At 46.6% G+C, this 18254-nt stretch overlaps 1 protein-coding gene across 2 annotated transcripts in view; it reads right to left on the bottom strand.

The window, feature by feature from the left end:
* The window catches only part of KIF13B (kinesin family member 13B), a 701202-nt gene extending 683735 nt beyond the window's left edge, over nucleotides 1–17467 (bottom strand). Inside the window, exon 1 of one of the 2 annotated variants that reach the window (XM_078649880.1) lies at nucleotides 17316–17467. Coding sequence is in view for 1 of the 2 variants with exons in the window: in XM_078649879.1 (XP_078506005.1) it covers nucleotides 17316–17370 (55 nt within the window). In the remaining variant the exon portion in view is untranslated. The remainder of the gene's footprint in view (nucleotides 1–17315) is intronic. The other variant, XM_078649879.1, reaches the window with a different exon arrangement.
* Nucleotides 17468–18254: the final 787 nt, after the last annotated feature.

Below are 18254 nucleotides of genomic sequence, written 5' to 3'. Positions count from 1 at the left end.
GTTAAAAGGAAACAACACAGACAGGCTTCAAGTTCTATTTAACAGAAAGGGATACTGAAAAAACAATATTTCTGAAAAGTAGGGATGAATGATCTTTGGCCAACGCCTGTTGAAGTGATGACGTATACATCCCTTTTGGTTTGGGGGAATTTTCTATTTGTTTTTTATCCTTATTTGCTTTGATAGAAAGCTTGCACCAGAACCAGAATAACTTGGAGGACAGAGTTAAAAGAAATACTCTAAGAACTGGAACATATATGTAATAAATAGATTTCTTTATTTAATTTACTCCTCCCATCACTCTCCCTACTTAAAATTGACACATAAGAAAAAAAACACAAAGCACAGTGCACATAAAGGGTTAAAAAAAAAAGTCCATACTTAAGCAAAAAAAAAAAAGCGATTTTAGATTATATTTATATAGAGTTGCACAATGATCATGTATCACTTTTTCCAAGAAGGACAGCTTTGAAAGTTCTACTAATTAGATAGCCACATTAGTTTGGGACTTTCACAGATAGTGTATGCCTTTCTTGGCACTAATACTTCTATATTCGAGAATACTGAAACCCTGAGCCTCTTAGTATAGAATGGGTCTCCAAATGAGTCAGTACCGAAGCAGCTGATAATCGACGCGTCATCGTTTTAGCCTCTCAAACTTCTTTCAAAAGAAACTCATGAGTAAAACCACATTATGCGACTTGGAGAGCCACAGCCTCAACATCAATCTGGATTCACCAATTTGCATTTCTTCTCAAGAGAGGAGTGTGATATTGTGTGAACACAAACTCCAGTTGCATTCATCGCAGAGCTAGAAGCAAAGTTATTCTAAAGGTTACTTTCCCAATCTGAAGCCTTCAAGGCCAGCTCCTCACCAAGAACCCATATTCTGCTCATTTATAAGGTATTTCTGAACCGATATTAACTTGCCAGATACAGATACTGACGTAACACCACCCTGAACAGGTAATGTGCTCAAAGTGATATCATGAGAGATTGATCCCACAGAAAGCAAGGGCAGTTTAGCAAAGAAATTCTGATTTGTAATTTTCTGTCATGGGGCAGAGTTCACAAAACAGAACTTCGGAAGAAAAAAAACAATGAATTCACAGGCTTACATCTACAATTTGCATGGTTCCCCTCATTTTGGGAATTCACAAAACTGGCAGGCAAATGCCTTTGAAAGGTACAACCTTGACGATTTATTGAAACGAACCTCAGCAGTTCCCTACAACCTTCGAGGCAGACAGGCATGGTTAAGGGAAATGAACATTTATTCCAATCTTTCTACACATGGAAAGGCAGATTCACACCACCCGCACTACATACACCTAGCTTTTGCACATATATCTAAAGGGGCACGTAGGGGTGGGAAAAGCATTGCACATGTTTAAGAATGCACTAAGATTGAACAAGGAGGGTGTTTCCAACATTTGCAACCACCGTACCCCCCCTACCACCCTCTCGCTCTCTTAGTAGTACCTATGCTTCCAACCCTTGGGATTTGAGGCAACAGCAGACAATCCAGCCAACCACGGTTTTCCACTGTTAGAAGTGCAAACTGCACAAAGAAAGATCCTCAGATGCAGAGTATGTAAATAGGAACTTTCCACCTGCAGTTGTCATTTTCTGTAAACATCTGTACCGTGCAGGGATGTACTACATTTAAAGAATCAGCCCCACAGAGGTCAGTGCATGAGAATTGCAGAGAATGACAACCACTCATAATTCCAAACGAAGAGCACCCTCTTCCACAGGAAATGTGCATACTCCAGCGTCAGGCCTAGCCTTTGAAAGTAAACCCACAAATGGAGATGGGAGAAATGCTGGCAATTTGTCTAACCACTGCTAATCGATTGGGGTAGCACCCCAACACATCGTTCTTTTGCCCACCATGCCACCTGTTTGGACCCAGCCATATGCAAATCAGCCTAGACCCTGCTTGTCATGGGAACAGTCCAGCCCAAACTGCCAGGCCAAGGCTTGGTTGCTCTGTTCCAGTTCAGGGAAGATCTGTCTTGAAAGTTCAGGCTTGACTGTTCCCTCTGGAATGATAAGTTGGAATGCTACCCAAGCGATTGCCAGTTGCTAGCAACCTTCCATCTCCTTTTGTGTGTTTGATGTAATGTTCTCCGTGGCCAAGGTTATGCCCAAACATGGGGCCCTTTATCACTGCGACACTAGAGCCCAGCTACACCCAACTGAAGAGCCCCAATCATGGCAAAAACAGTCTTGGGTTGCTTGTGTTCCGGTTCAGAAAGGACCTGGCTTGGCAGTTCAGGCTAGACTGTTCCCACTGGAGGAGTATCAAGACTGATTTGCAGACAGCTGGGTGTAAACTGAGGTGGCATGGTGGAAAAAACGAAGCGTTGAGAATGCTACCCTGAACGATTGCCAGTGGTTAGACTTACTGCAAGCATCCTCCCCTTATCTTTTGTGGATTTGTTAACTTGTGAAAGCAAATGAAAAAGGGACAATCATATGTTGGCCCTGGGAAGGTGAAGGCAAGGAAAAAAATCAAGGGTAAGGTTTATAATGTCAGAAAGACTGCCACTGAACTCTTTCCAGAAATGTATTGTGAACGGCTCAGTTGAGTAGGGAACGGCTAGATTGTTGGTACTGTGCAAAGGAGACAGACACCCAAGATAATATAACTAAGAATATAATCAGTAAATTGGATATCCTGGTGCACTATTCTGCATACCCATAAGAATGTAATTGCTGAATCAGGTGTCCTGGTGCGCTACTGTGCTCTACCTAATCGTGCCTCCTGACACCAATGTGAAAAGGCTGCCGGCACCTCTTTTGAACAATAGAAACAGAAGGGTGGCTATTTCAGAAAATTACCATATAATATGTAGAACTATTATTTCTCACCATAAATTCTGGTAAGACATTGTTTGACACCCAGATGTAGCAACTGCAGAACCCCAACCCTTGCTACCTCCACTACCTTCCTAAGCTTTGTAATACGCACTCAATTGCCCAGGAAACCGGACATAAAGTTTTTCCTGGCACCAGTCTCCTCCTGTATATCAGTCATATATTTAGAAAATCATAACTATTTGAAAATAAAGATTTTCCTGACAGCAAATTCATATTTGTGTTCTTTACGCTCCATCAAGCCCTCGTTCCAAAATCTGATTTTTTTTTGTAATCACTGATGAAAATCCAGATTATGTCCCGGTAACAATTTTCAAACACCATCTCTATAGCCCCTGCCAGATCCATACCCTCATCCTTGCACCAGCGTCAGGAGGCTGACGCGTACAGTACTTGGGAAAAAAAACATAAATAAAGAGGACTCGTCTTCTTGGACTCACTCCCTGACTACAAAGCCCCAGTAGTCTTTCATAGTCCCAGAACACGGTCTACAGCACATTACAAGGCTGGCAGAAAGAGAGAGGCATTCACATACACACAAGCATGAACACCCACGCACACGCATGATATCAAGCCCACGTTTCTTGAAACTACAAATACACAACTGTAAGAAGTTGGTCTAAGCTTCCTCCTAGCACTGCATTAAGCTTTCTGTAAAATTGTACATTATGTTGTGTCTCACTCATCTAAGGGATCATTCTGTAAACATGTACAATTCCACAAGATCACGCTCTATGTCTGGCCACTCCGTTAGAAGATGCTTTTGCTGTTATTTCTCAGCAAAAATATGTATTGGTGTCTTTAACCTCAATCAAATCTCCCTGTCCATTTACCCCATTATCTCGGTATATGTATTCCTCCACTTGTCGTTCTAAATAATGAATTTTTTTTAGAGGTGCGTTTAGTACCAAACGCACGAAAAATCTTAACTTAGTTAAAGTTGTTGGTACCTACTCCAGTCAGAGGTGGGCGTTCGTGTAATTAAATCCAGTAGCCCCCGTCGCTGTAGTCGTAACCCCGATAACCTAAACAGGATTTCCTGAAAGACTATGTCTCTTGTCGCAAATGCACCCAAGCAGCACAGGGACAAGACATCTTGTATACTCCAGGCGAAATGTCAACAAAATCACAGGGTTAACTTCCCATCATGCGCTCTTTGACGCCACTTCAACAGTGACATCACTCCGTTGACGTGAAAGGAAGTGACTTCGCCCAGGCTTTAATCCTCATGAAATCCAAGCATATATTTTTAAATAACCCTTTAAATTTATGTAAAAATAAATCCAAATATCACAGAAAAATAGCAGACTTCGGACAACAGAGTGGAATCAAAGGAGTTGAAGCCGAAACCTCTTGTGACACCTAAACAGGACAGCTAGTAAGAGTTGCTGTGGCAATGAATATCTGTCATTGGTTCTTTGAGGAGGCTGCAGTGCACAAAAGCACCTGTGATGTGGGAATGCGAGGGTCTCCGAAGATGCCACCCCTGAAAGCCACAGGTCCTGGCGGGCACTAGGAGACCACACAGGCTGCTGGTGCATAAACAAACACCCATCAACCCAGATTGAGTTACTTCAATCCTGCAGATTACCTGGAGACGCGCTTCTTGCATGGGTAGTGCAGGTAATGGAAAGGAACAGGGCACCGGCTGAGCTGTGATATTAATTCAGTCAAGTATTAGACTATGAAATTAAAACCTTAAAAACAGGAGGACATGGGCCTCCAGTTAAAATATCTATGTCTGTGTTTTCCTTTTAAAGTATATATTGTACATTACCAGATATATATTTTTTTAAGTTACTGCAGCCAACTTACTGAGAGAAACACGATTTATGTAGGGTTATTGTTTTGTTAACTGAAACCCTTGGTTTAAATGCGATTTAGAGGCGGCTCTTCATTCTTTCTTACGCATACACGCAATCACCACCCTACAGTCCTCCATTTGTTTGTCATTTTCACTCCATCCAACGAAACGATTTCACAAACGTCAGGGATGCAAGAAGAAGAGCAAGACTGCTCCCTTGCAGTGAAAGGCAGCAATGTTGGTTAAATGCTCTTCTCACAATCATAACACTGACATACAAACAGAAGGGAAAAGGCTAAAGGGATTTGCGCTTTTCCTTTCTGATTGCAACAAAATGCTGACAGCATGTCTGCAAACTCTGCGCCACGCACCCCCTGCTCGCAACTTTAAAAGGAGCTTCTCGGAGGAAACCGATCCTGCAGGGATGCGTTACCACCGCAGCCGGGGTCACGTTTCCATGAAGTGGAACAGTTAACAGCCGCCGTCCCCGTCTTGAACAATAAACACTGTAGTACGCCAGCAGAACATTGATCTTTTAATACGGGCCATTCTACGTCTGCAAAGATGACATTTACTAAATTGGTTGTTTGCAATATTTACAGTGAATTAAAAATGCATGACTGCGGCTCCAATACAATCACAAAGCTACTGCTCTTCCAGCAAATAAAGATGCACCTTCCTTAGAACTAAGCTGGGTGCACTTTTGTAAGAATAAAGAGACTTAGGACGTAGTCTGCGCCTGTCAAACACAGTTCGAACACCACCGAGTGGCTGGATAATGTCCAAATACAGGTCCTTTGCTATGACTAAGTCGCGACAAAGGTGGTGCTGCGAGCGCTTCTATATTGAACCTAAGCTCCAGCATTAGCTACGATTAAAGTCAGACAATGCAAGTTCCATTGAAGGCCACAGACTGGGACAGAGTATAGCTTCTTGCCCCATTCTAGTGCGCCTACCACTGCATGTTTGTTAGTGCGCTTACGGCTGCAGCAGGTTTTCTGGTGCGCTTACCCCTTCACCAGGTTTTCTGGTGCGCTTTCCCCTTCACCAGGTTTTCTGGTGCGCTTACCCCTTCACCAGGTTTTCTGGTGCGCTTACCCCTTCACCAGGTTTTCTGGTGCGCTTACCCCTTCACCAGGTTTTCTGGTGCGCTTACCCCTGCAGCAGGTTTTCTAGAGCGCTTACCCCTGCAGCAGGTTTTCAGGTGCGCTTACCCCTGCAGCAAGTTTTCAAGTGAGCTTACCGCATAGCATGTTTTCTAGTGCGCTTACCCCTGAAGCATGTTTTCTTGTGCGCTTACCCCTGCAGCAGGTTTTCTAGTGAGCTTACCACATAGCATGTTTTCTTGTGCGCTTACCCCTGTAGCATGTTTTCTTGTGCGCTTACCCCTGTAGCATGTTTTCTTGTGCGCCTCCCCCTACAGCATTTTTTCTCGTGCACTTACCCCTACAGCAGGTTTTCTTGTGTGCTTACCCCAGCAGCAGGTTTTCAGGTGCGCTTACCCCTGCACCAAGTTTTCTGGTGCGCTTACCCCTGTAGCATGTTTTCTTGTGCGCCTCCCCCTACAGCATGTTTTCTCGTGCACTTAGCCCTGCAGCAGGTTTTCTTGTGTGCTTACCCCAGCAGCAGGTTTTCTTGTGTACTTACCCCAGCAGCAGGTTTTCAGGTGCGCTTACCCCTGCAACAGGTTTTCTAGTGAGCTTACCACATAGCATGTTTTCTAGTGCGCTTACCCCTGAAGCATGTTTTCTTGTGCACGTACCCCTGTAGCATGTTTTCTTGTGCGCCTCCCCCTACAGCAGGTTTTCTTGTGTGCTTACCCCTGCAGCAGGTTTTCTTGTGTGCTTACCCCAGCAGCAGGTTTTCAGGTGCGCTTACCCCTGCACCAAGTTTTTTGGTGCGATTAACCCTGCAGCAGGTTTTCTAGAGTGCTTACCCCTGCAGCAGGTTTTCTAGTGCGCTTACCACTGAAGCAGGTTTTCTAGAGCGCTTACCCCTGCAGCATGTTTTCTGGTGCGCTTACCCCTGTAGCATGTTTTCTTGTGCGCCTCCCCCTACAGCATGTTTTCTCGTGCACTTAGCCCTGCAGCATGTTTTCTTGTGTGCTTACCCCAGCAGCAGGTTTTCTTGTGTGCTTACCCCAGCAGCAGGTTTTCAGGTGCGCTTACCCCTGCAACAGGTTTTCTAGTGAGCTTACCACATAGCATGTTTTCTAGTGCGCTTACCCCTGTTGCATGTTTTCTTGTGCGCTTACCCCTGTAGCATGTTTTCTTGTGCGCCTCCCCCTACAGCAGGTTTTCTTGTGTGCTTACCCCTGCAGCAGGTTTTCTTGTGTGCTTACCCCAGCAGCAGGTTTTCAGGGGCGCTTACCCCTGCACCAAGTTTTCTGGTGCGATTAACCCTGCAGCAGGTTTTCTAGAGTGCTTACCCCTGCAGCAGGTTTTCTAGTGCGCTTACCACTGAAGCAGGTTTTCTAGAGCGCTTACCCCTGCAGCATGTTTTCTTGTGCGCTTACCCCTGTAGCATGTTTTCTTGTGTGCCTCCCCCTGCAGCATGTTTTCTCGTGCGCTTACCCCTGCAGCATGTTTTCTTGTGTGCTTACCCCAGCAGCAGGTGTTCAGGTGCGCTTACCCCTGCACCAAGTTTTCTGGTGCGCTTACCCCTGCAGCAGGTTTTCTAGTGAGCTTACCACATAGCATGTTTTCTAGTGCGCTTACCCCTGAAGCATGTTTTCTTGTGCGCTTACCCCTGAAGCATGTTTTCTTGTGCGCCTCCCCCTACAGCAGGTTTTCTTGTGTGCTTACCCCTACAGCAGATTTTCTCGTGCGCTTACCCCAGCAGCAGATTTTCAGGTGCGCTTACCCCTGCACCAAGTTTTCTGGTGCGCTTAACCCTGCAGCAGGTTTTCTAGAGCGCTTACCCCTGCAGCAGGTTTTCTAGTGCGCTTACCCCGTAGCATGTTTTCTTGTGTGCCTCCCCCTGCAGCATGTTTTCTCGTGCGCTTACCCCTGCAGCATGTTTTCTCGTGCGCTTACCCCTGCAGCAGGTTTTCGGGTGCGCTTACCCCTGCAGCAAGTTTTCTTGTGCGCTTACCCCTGCAGCAAGTTTTCGGGTGCGCGTACCCCTGCAGCAAATTTTCGGGGGCGCATAACGCTGCAGTAGGTTTTCTAGAGCGCTTACCCCTGCAGAAGGTTTTCTACTGCGCTTACCCCTGTAGCAGGTTTTCAAGTGAGCTTACCCCTGAAGCATGTTTTCTAATGTGCTTACTCTTGTAGCATGTTTACTCGTGCGCTTACCCCTGTAGCATGTAAGCCTCAGCTTTTCCGACAGAGGTAGACACAAACGGCATTCAACTGTAGCCGTGGCACTGCGTCGGCAGCCGAGAGCGCAGACCAAGAGGTAATAAGGAATGAGGATGGAAGAGATCATGAGCCCAGTGCAAAACAGGACAGAAAATTAAGAAAATCCTATAAACTGTGCAAATGAATCATTTATAAGCTACGAAAACTAAAAAAGATACACGGGAAACAATACTTCAACTTAAGTATAAAAGAGTGATTGCCTCCTAATAAGGGGTTTAAGGTTATGGCCTTATTGTCAGTGACAGCGCGTAAGTGTGAACTGCCTTTAAGGGTCTTTTCAACAGAATTGAACACTCGGGGCCAAGAGAGGAGTTGGACGGCATGGAGTGAAGGTTGGGTCCATTGTGTGCATTACACTGGCACTTAGATGGCGTTCTGTACTGTCAAGTGTTAGGAGTTTACTATCTATTGAAGCTCTTGAGATCTCAGCTCAGATCAACGGTTATTTGCAGTGAAGAATTTAAGGGGAAGTAAAGGCTCTGTGTGGGAACGGGAACCGACAGAGGATAAAGGAGGAGGCAAGCTCTTCTGATCAATGCCGCGGTCTCTCCCAGTTGTCTCTTATATGGATTTGACCGTGGATCAAATGTCTCTCCAGCTGAAGCAGGTCATGTCCGACAAAGTACCAACTGAATTGATAGCATTGGCTGATACTTGCATCAAAAAAGCCAAAAGATGATGAAAACCCTCCAGGTTAAAGGAAGTACAAGGCGGAGGGCCCCTGTTCATGATAGCGCTCTTTCTGAGCCATCTCGGTTGTGAGTGCCAGAAAGTCTTGAGCATTCACTAACGCACTGGGCAGCTGGCAAGTTGCACTGGCCTCAGCTGGGCAACACAAGTTGCTTTCGATCAATATCCATAAGGATCTACATATTTTCAGAGCTTTCTCTCTGTTCATCTTCCCAAAACAAACCAGGTGAGTGTGTCCAGTGCTCACAAACTAGAAAAGTCTCTGCAACCAAATGACAGCCAAGAAACGGAGTTCGGCAGCACCACAGAAACCTGGAGCCAACTTGCTGCAATCTATAGATTCACACTTACCAAATTCGGCTTGTGAGAAAGAGCTGTTGGGATATCCGGAGAAAGAGTTCTTAGCACAGACCCTTGACTTTAATTAAACATATTTTTTGGTTCTGTGTTTCACAAGGATAACACCTATCTGATGAAAAAAGTAGGGCTACAAAAAGCAAAAGGTTTGTTGTAAACAAAAAAAATGGTTGTGTGGGTGCCTACAGAAGGTTGGAGATCCGGAATATACTATACACTTAAAATGGAATAGGTCACTCAGGGTTTTGAAAGTGTTGTTCTCAAAGAACCAAACCTTTATATGCTACTTTCACCTTTATCTATGGATAACTGAACAGTGAGGGCTTGAAGCAATGTGCCTTGGATCTGCAACTCATGTCTTTGACAAGAGGTTCAATGAGCATTGGTAAAGTGAGCTACAGATGGAAATTCTAATTTGGCCTTTTTGAAGTGGATCTACACATGGGGCTTCTTCGCTCACCGTACTGTGAATGGTAGAATGGTGATCACATGCAGACCGGGCTTTATAAAATGCCAAAACTGGAGTTCATTTGCTTTTTCATTCAGCTCATTTCTTTGAAAGTAGAGACAGTTTGCACGCCCAACGTGGGGATAATTTGGGATGAGGCAGTAAAGTAAGTGTTGATGCTCGTATTGAATCAGTGGTTGAGACTTTGTTTTTTGTTTATTCAGTTAAAACAGGTACTTTTTTTACTTGAAAAAAGGATGCCAAGCAAGCACGATGGGACCTTGATCAATGCAAAAGCGAGTTGCACAGGTGCCAAGATTGGGGCGTTGCTAGAGTACCAAGTCCCAAGGCTCCAGTTTGAGCAACAGACTGAATGAAGCCCATATCATGTCAAAGGTAAAAAAAAATCTAATCTTTCCTGGCTTTCCATCTGTAGATGGATGATGCGTTTGAAGTATCCAAATGGCATTGCTCTGAAGTATTCATTGGAAAGTTGACAAGTTTACACTGCGAATTTGACACCGATTTTACAATAGTCGGACTCTTCCCCAGGTTCAAATCTAAATATTGAAGTTAGTGCCACAGGAGATTGTCTGCTCGAGCCCTAACTTGTCGAATAACCTCGCGCCTAAGGACTCCAGGGTAAGGAGCAGTAGACTTGGTTCCGGGGTGCGCACGTGAGATTCTGTGTACAGTCCACATAGAAGCCAAAGTCGGCATCACTTATACCCAGCACTGGCAGCTACCTGCACACTCATTATTAATTCAACAAAAGGAGATCCATCGAGCACAAGCTGATGTTATTTATAGGCTGCAGTTTGGCGTAAACTTGTGTCTCCTCTCACGCACCCAAACAGGTTATTTCCTTTATGGGGGAAAAAAAGAAATTCAAGGGACAAAATAATGAACTTCTTCCCGATAAGACTGCACAAAAAAATACTACACAAAAAAAGGAGCAGGTGTGTTACCTGGACTCACTTGATTATATTTACAAAACAAAACATTTTCGTCATATTGCTTCTTGTGGGTGGCTTTACTAAAACTCTGACAATAAGTCTGGCGTTACCAGCTTCAAGCAAGCGACTGGTCCCCGAGCTTTGAGTGACAGGTTCAGAGCTCCAGGATAGGAAGGCTGGTCTGCAGGAGAAAGGAGGATGCTACAAGCATGAGGTAAGTCGCCTGGATCTTTAGGGAGTGGCCTCCCTGTCCGGCTCGTGCTGCAGCTGAGGTGGCTCTAGAAACTTCCAGGCTTTCCTGTGCCAATGACCTGCATCTTGAAGATGGACGCGTCTGGTGACGCGTCTGGTGATGCTGCAATGCCCACACCCACACGTGAGCTGACACGATGCCCTCTGTGAAAGTGTGTAAACTCGGAGGATGATCCAGCTGTGGGTTCGGGCGCCATCATTTAAAGGTCTCGGATTAACAGCTGCGCGGAAGACCACAAGTACAGAACCGCAGGACTTAAGCGCTTTAGCCGGGTTTCACAAAAGCTTTAATTGGCGCTTTAAATCCCCCAAGTTTAACGGAGCCGTGTTACCTGCGGTTTCAACATTACTAATGTGGCTCCGGTCAATAATTGACTGGTATGCCCACGTGCTCATGCCAGCCTTCGCTGCTTCCCGGGCTGGAGAACCCCTGCTCTGCACCAGAGTACACAACATGCACCGAGCTTCTCGGATATCTGTTCCACTGAAGCCTGGTTTACATAAGCGAATTAAAATGTGTTTGCACTCTCAACACAGCATACCTCTGGAGCCGGAACATTTTACCAGGCTGTGGGGCGTTCAGTGTATTTCTGAGAGGTTTCATTTCCCACTTCCAATCATTTCAAGGCTCCCATACGGGTGATCTCCTGTGAGCCAGGCCGATCTACCCTGCTCCTGTGAGCCTGGCCGACCTGCTCCTGTGAGCCAGGCCGACCTTCTCCTGTGAGCCAGGCCGACCTTCTCCTGTGAGCCAGGCCGACCGTCTCCTGTGAGCCAGGCCGACCGTCTCCTGTGAGCCAGGCCGACCTTCTCCTGTGAGCCAGGCCGACCTTCTCCTGTGAGCCAGGCCGACCTTCTCCTGTGAGCCAGGCCGACCTGCTCCTGTGAGCCAGGCCGTCCTGCTCCTGTGATCCAGGCCGACCTGCTCCTGTGAGCCAGGCCGACCTGCTCCTGTGAGCCAGGCCGACCTTCTCCTTGAGCCAGGCCGACCGTCTCCTGTGAGCCAGGCCGTCCTGCTCCTGTGATCCAGGCCGACCTGCTCCTGTGAGCCAGGCCGACCTGCTCCTTTGAGCCAGGCCGACCTTCCCCTGTGAGCCAGGCCGGCCTGCTCCTGTGAGCCAGGCCGGCCTGCTCCTGCGAGCCAGGCCGACCTTCTCCTGCGAGCCAGGCCGACCTTCTCCTGCGAGCCAGGCCGACCTTCTCCTGCGAGCCAGGCCGACCTTCTCCTGCGAGCCAGGCCGACCTTCTCCTGTGAGCCAGGCCGACCTGCTCCTGTGAGCCAGGCCGTCCTGCTCCTGTGAGCCAGGCCGTCCTGCTCCTGTGATCCAGGCCGACCTGCTCCTGTGAGCTAGGCCGACCTGCTCCTGTGAGCCAGGCCGACCTTCTCCTTGAGCCAGGCCGACCGTCTCCTGTGAGCCAGGCCGTCCTGCTCCTGTGATCCAGGCCGACCTGCTCCTGTGAGCCAGGCCGACCTGCTCCTGTGAGCCAGGCCGACCTGCTCCTTTGAGCCAGGCCGACCTTCCCCTGTGAGCCAGGCCGGCCTGCTCCTGTGAGCCAGGCCGGCCTGCTCCTGCGAGCCAGGCCGACCTTCTCCTGCGAGCCAGGCCGGCCTTCTCCTGTGAGCCAGGCCGGCCTTCTCCTGTGAGCCAGGCCGGCCTTCTCCTGTGAGCCAGGCCGACCTTCTCCTGTGAGCCAGGCCGACCTTCTCCTGTGAGCCAGGCCGACCTTCTCCTGTGAGCCAGGCCGACCTTCTCCTGTGAGCCAGGCCGACCTTCTCCTGTGAGCCAGGCCGACCTTCTCCTGTGAGCCAGGCCGACCTTCTCCTGTGAGCCAGGCTGACCTTCTCCTGTGAGCCAGGCTGACCTTCTCCTGTGAGCCAGGCTGACCTTCTCTTGATAGCCTGGCTGGCCCTCTACAGAGAGGTTCACTTACTAAGGCGGCTACATTCTGCAGTGGCAGCCAGCTGTTAATATAGGCACAAGTGGTCCCTGACACATGCTGCATCTGTGGGCGTCAGCATATGTCAGGGCTGGGTGCTCCTGTACTTTGCTGTAAACATTACGTAATGTCATCTTAGTCTCGTGCCCATGTGTCCTGGAAGTGCCAGCACCCTGGCAATCAGTAACGGGCATGTAGAGAAGAGAAGTTAACCCTCTCACCGTTCAGATTATGAAGCGAAGTACACAACCCAGACTGTCCCTCTATAGCAGGGGTGTCCAGTGTAGGACCACGAGGGCTGAAGACACTCCAGAATTTTACGATACCCAAATACATTTACACAGAGCAGAATTTATTTACAAACGAAATGATTATCTTGAATATATGGCATGTGTCCGCTGCCTTCTGTAGAGCTTCAAGTATGAAGCAGACTTATAGTCTGGTAGCACAACCAACTTCTCCTAGGATAAAAAGAAACCTCAATAGGAGCTATTCTGCTCCGCTAGGAGCCCTATGTCTAGAAGTCCACACCGCCAGCAACCACGAGTAGGTCCTCGCAGTCTGCGACGAGCCAGATATCATATGGGCTTCAAGGGCAGCGAGCGGGACTGTGCACCATGTCCAATGTTTGCACGGTAGAGACTGGTAACAAACATATTACGAACTGATGCAATAATGACATCATACGGGGTAAAGAGACACCGAAGTGTCCTTCGATTAGGCTTTCACTTTCTCTGCTGCACCCAGCTCCTCGTCTCTAAAGGCCTATTTTTTAATGAATAACTGTGCCTTCTGCTCAAGGGTTTTTATAAGGGCTGGTAAATTGCAGCAATATTTTGCACTGCTTTGCCCCACGTGGGCACCTGTGCAAAGCTTTAGTAAATGCTTCACAGGTTGAACCACCTTCCTGGGGATGAACAGCACAAACAGGGCATTTGTTTTGCAATTCTTGCACCAACTCTAAGACGTGTCTGGGCAATCGCTGTGGGCGATGCATACTACACTGGGTGGCCTCAATAGCTTTAGCTGGCACCCAAAGTGATAAGTTGAAGTCTATATATGTGAAACAAACTGTGAAGTACGGCAACTGCTTTTTGTTTTTATTCACCAAATCACTATTGCTGTCCTTGAAGAATAGCTCGGCTAGACCAATGCTTGTCACGTCACTCACTTCACCTTTTCCTACTGAATGAAAAAAACTCATCATTACTGGCAGAGGACGGTATTAGGCAGCTGTAAATCTCCCTGCCTGTACTGCGTTACAGCTTGTACATTTACATTTTAGAAGAGTGTATTTTTATGTGTTTACTGAAGGCCTCAGAAGCATTCAAACCAAGCTTGCACTTTACTACATCCAGAATTAAAAGACCCCTCAACAGCATCCGAAGATACAGCCCTGCGGATATCTTGGGAAATACTTAGAACTTGGAGATAAAGGCTTAACGCAGGCTTCACTGGGGGAACGCCAGTAGTCTGAACTGATCGATTGTTTGCAGTCTGTCCTTTAAAACTGCTGTATTGCAGCTTAAGAACGAAAGTGGAACAGGGACCAGTGCGAAAGGCTTGCCTTTTCATTTTGTATTCAAACTTGTTCAGTTTACATTGTCTCCTCCTGATGGGAGACGTGGGGTAAAGAAGAACTTTAAGCCACAAATCCAACAACCTCCCTAGCCCAAGTAGGAGGAAAACGTGACTACCGTAGCTAAAGGAAAACTTAAACAAACCCCTCACAAACGATACAAACAATGACAGCTATTAAAGAAAGAGGCTGTTTACTTGAGTGTACCAACTTCAGCAAGCACGTGTGACACTGAACACAAAGTGTCTTAAATACTGCAGCATGAATACAAAGTGCCCTCCTAGGGACTATTGTTAATGTTTGCAAATAAACTACAGCTCCTGCTTGTTCTCCACCCACAGGACCACCTACCAATAAGGTAAAACAAGGACAAATAAAGAAACCTCAAACATTCTAAACAAAGCAGTGCGTCACATTTAACAGATTGTCAGATAGTTCAGGTCAGCCAGGCAAGGCAGACATATGTGTATAATTCTCAGGTCACAAACTCACATGCTGGACTGGCCAACTGAGCTTTCCGTCCTCTGGAATCGATTACACGAGGTCCAAGGAGTCTGGTATTTGTAAAAACTATTGCCCAAGTGCAGAGAACTCCTATAGAAAGCGAAGTGCACTGCATAAGCACTTTACATGCTGTCCTGGGTCTCTGGATAGAGATATCCCGTCATTAAATGCCAGCACAGCCTGAGGCGGAAGGGCTGTAAATCTAATAGTACATGGCACTCAGAGTAGAAGGTTCTAAATTAAACAGGGAGAAGCAAAAGACAACAGTTGGAATGTTAGACCACATTTCTCACTCAAATGTGGTGTCAAGGGTAATTTAAGTTTACTTTGCAACCTTTGCGTAAATGAAGCATATGACCTGTATAGTAAGATGCAGCTGTGAAAGAGCAGCAGCTTTATTATCACACTTCCTTAAACTATGAACAGCGACACACGAAAACGTACATTTTGCGGTCCCTTTATTTACGCTGAATATTTTTTTTTTCCCAGAATCCCCCCCACTTTAGTACTTTATGCAGACACACCCAGGTGATAAATGCTGCTGGTGAATCACAACAATAGAGTCAGGCACTGTATTGTAATAGCCCTTTTAAAGCGCAAACCTACCCTGACAATAAACTGAAGCACATGTGGCGGTAGCACCCTACTATGGAAAGTAAGGTTAGTGGTTAATCCACTGGTTGTTGGTTGTTTGTTATTGGGATTAGTTGTGCATCCTCAAGGAAACCATTCCATGCATTTAATGCAGTTTCTTGGCAGCAGATGAAATCAAAAGGTGTTTGATGTAATCATTAGACAGGACACATGGGTTAATGCAAATGGTTGGTGGGATATATGCATTCATGCACAAATTGAATTCTTGCTGACACTGAAGAATGACACCAGAGCGATACATCTGTGTTGTATGGCACAAGGTATGCGAGGACTGAATGGGGCATGGATTTGAATGGAGGGAGGTAAGGGGTGTCCTCAGGAGGGAGGAGTGCATAGCTTGAAGAGTAAAAGAGTACACCCCATGGGCGATAGTGCTTCCTTTAAAACGTGTAAATGCAGTGAGCAATCTACAAACAAAATTCTATATCTCCGATTCTGAAGCAAGTTCTACGCCGAAACAGAAACGGACAAAATAAAGTTTGGAGAGCAGAAATAGGGAGATGTCTTCTGCTGCTAACTATCCACAAGTGTGTGTTAAAATTCTGGTACTGTTTGTGTTCTTCTGTGTGTGGGGGGGGGGGTTGTTCGTATAATTAAACATCTTATAAAGGTTTTACAAAATCTGGTGCTACATCAAGAAAGCAACCAAACGTCCTCCACGACCAAGTGTTGAAAGTAAACAAACACGCCCTCGCAGCTGCAAACTCCCTCTGGAGCAGTCACAGAGAATCCTGAAATAGGAGGCCACAAGCAGGAGCGGAGCCTTCCTTCTGGCATACAACCAGCCCGAAAGAAGCACTAAAAAATGTAGTTGGAGACAATTCAGCCAACAAGCTAGAACGCAACAGATCACTTGCAATAACCATTAGCAGACATTGAAGAATACTTCACTGGTCAAAAACTGACAGCATAAATACCGAATACCAGCACAGATCAGACCACAAATGCATAGAGGTTACAAGTTGTCAATAGGTAAAGTTTGGAGAAACAAACACTTTCTTCTGCGCGTCCAAACTACACTTGAGCCATCTATTTCCCCATATTCCGAAAAGAAAATCAAGTATTTGCAGTTACACGTGAAGTAGGAAAACTCTGTCAAAAGACCCAGTAAAACAAATCTGCACACATTATCAAAAAGACACAGTGTATAATATAAAACCTGGAAACTGAAACTACCACTGTTGGCAATAGTGAGGTTTAAAGCATTTTACGCTGTTACTTTGTCAAAACTTGTTTAACCTGTACCAGTAAAGTATTTTGTATTGAATAAGGTGAGGTGGTATGCACTTTCTGTTGGATTGTGGAAGACAGATTGGTAGGGAGTGAAGGATGTCTTCCCGTGAAGAAAAAGGGGCGGGGTGTAATGTTGAAGGAGGGGAGAGGTGTGCCTTATATTGAAGGAGGAAGAGAGTATGCCTTCTTCAGTGATATAGGTGGTGGGTGGGTGTTTGTCTGGGAAAGTTTTTTGGGAAGAGACAGTAAAGTTTTACTTACCCCCCCCCAAAAAAAAAAAATCGGGTGAGGGGTGCAGTTCTCGTTAGATGAGACAATGTGTGTCCCAGGGAGGAAGCGGTGCTTCCTTAAATAAAGGAGTTGCAGAGAGTTAAAAGTTTGTGTCAATGTTTACTCTCTTTCTAAACTAGCTGCCAAATATGTCCCAGCTGCAGGAAAAGTCCCCCGCCTTCTCCAGGGCTCACAGCTAGTTCTCGCTGGTCTGCACGCCCAGGTGCCGGCAGGTACCGCCGGTTCACTCCCAGCGCCCCCGCCTGCAGCCGGTGTGAGCTGTCAGTGCCGGGCTGCACCTTGCCCTGCCACCCAGGGAGCTACCAAGAGTTTCCAAGCAGGGGTGCGGGGCTGCTGCCCGCCTCCCCGGGGGCGCTGCGCTCACCTCGCTTGTTCATGGGACGGAGCCGCACCGCCACTTTCACGTTGGAGCCGCTCATCCTCGTCCCCGCCGCCTTCTTGCCACCCCTCGGCTTCCGTCTCCTTCTGGGATGGAGAAAACCCACCCGGAGTGCGAGAACAAGAGTGGGCGGGGCCAGGGAGGAGAGGCGTGGTCTTGGAGAAGTGACGACACCTTGCAGGGACGGGTTATGCAAAGAGAGAAGACGCCCTCTGTAATACGATCTGTCGTCACGGGGTATCGGTCCGCACTCTTAAGAAGGCAGCTGTGTCAAATGTGGCGGCCATTTTGGAATGGGATAGTTTCCTATAAACCTAACTCGAATAACTGAAATATAATTCCTTCAAACAAAAAAAAACTTATTTCATCAAATGAATTATCTATTACAGTTTTATATTTTCTCTGTATTCTTCTCATTTGAATGCTCTAGTGAGTTGGCACATAGCCGGAAATTAGAACTGAACAAATGATTTTTGCCCCTCGGGCAGATGAGTACCTGCATATTGCTCACCAGGATGTTCATCTGGTGATGGCATGGGCAGCCAACGATATGAAATCTATGCAAAGAGATTAAAGGTGGATATGAGAAGTATTGGAAATGAGCATTGACAAAGCCAATAGTCCCGCCTTTTGACTATGCCAGTGTAGACCTATTTGCTTTGCCACTTTTTGCCGATTTTATTCCGGATTTGCAAAAAGTAAAAACACGCTTGTTTGCTAAAGCTGAACATCTTCAGTAAAAATACAAGCAATTTGAGCTATTGGAATTGTAAATGACAATGCCTTTTATTTATGTGGTTTGAAACCCTGCAAGCCCTGTGCGTAAATACGCACTTTGTTCTTATGGTCCCTCTTTTACTGCAATTAAGCAAGGACTATAAGTACTTGCAGGCAGTGCCATTTACAATGCCAATAGCTCAAACT

Source organism: Lissotriton helveticus, chromosome 6 (genome assembly GCF_964261635.1).
Source record: "Lissotriton helveticus chromosome 6, aLisHel1.1, whole genome shotgun sequence".
NCBI classification, from domain to species: domain Eukaryota; kingdom Metazoa; phylum Chordata; class Amphibia; order Caudata; family Salamandridae; genus Lissotriton; species Lissotriton helveticus.
The sequence above is the reverse complement of the archived record's forward strand: the minus strand, read 5'-3'. Positions and strand labels throughout refer to the sequence as shown.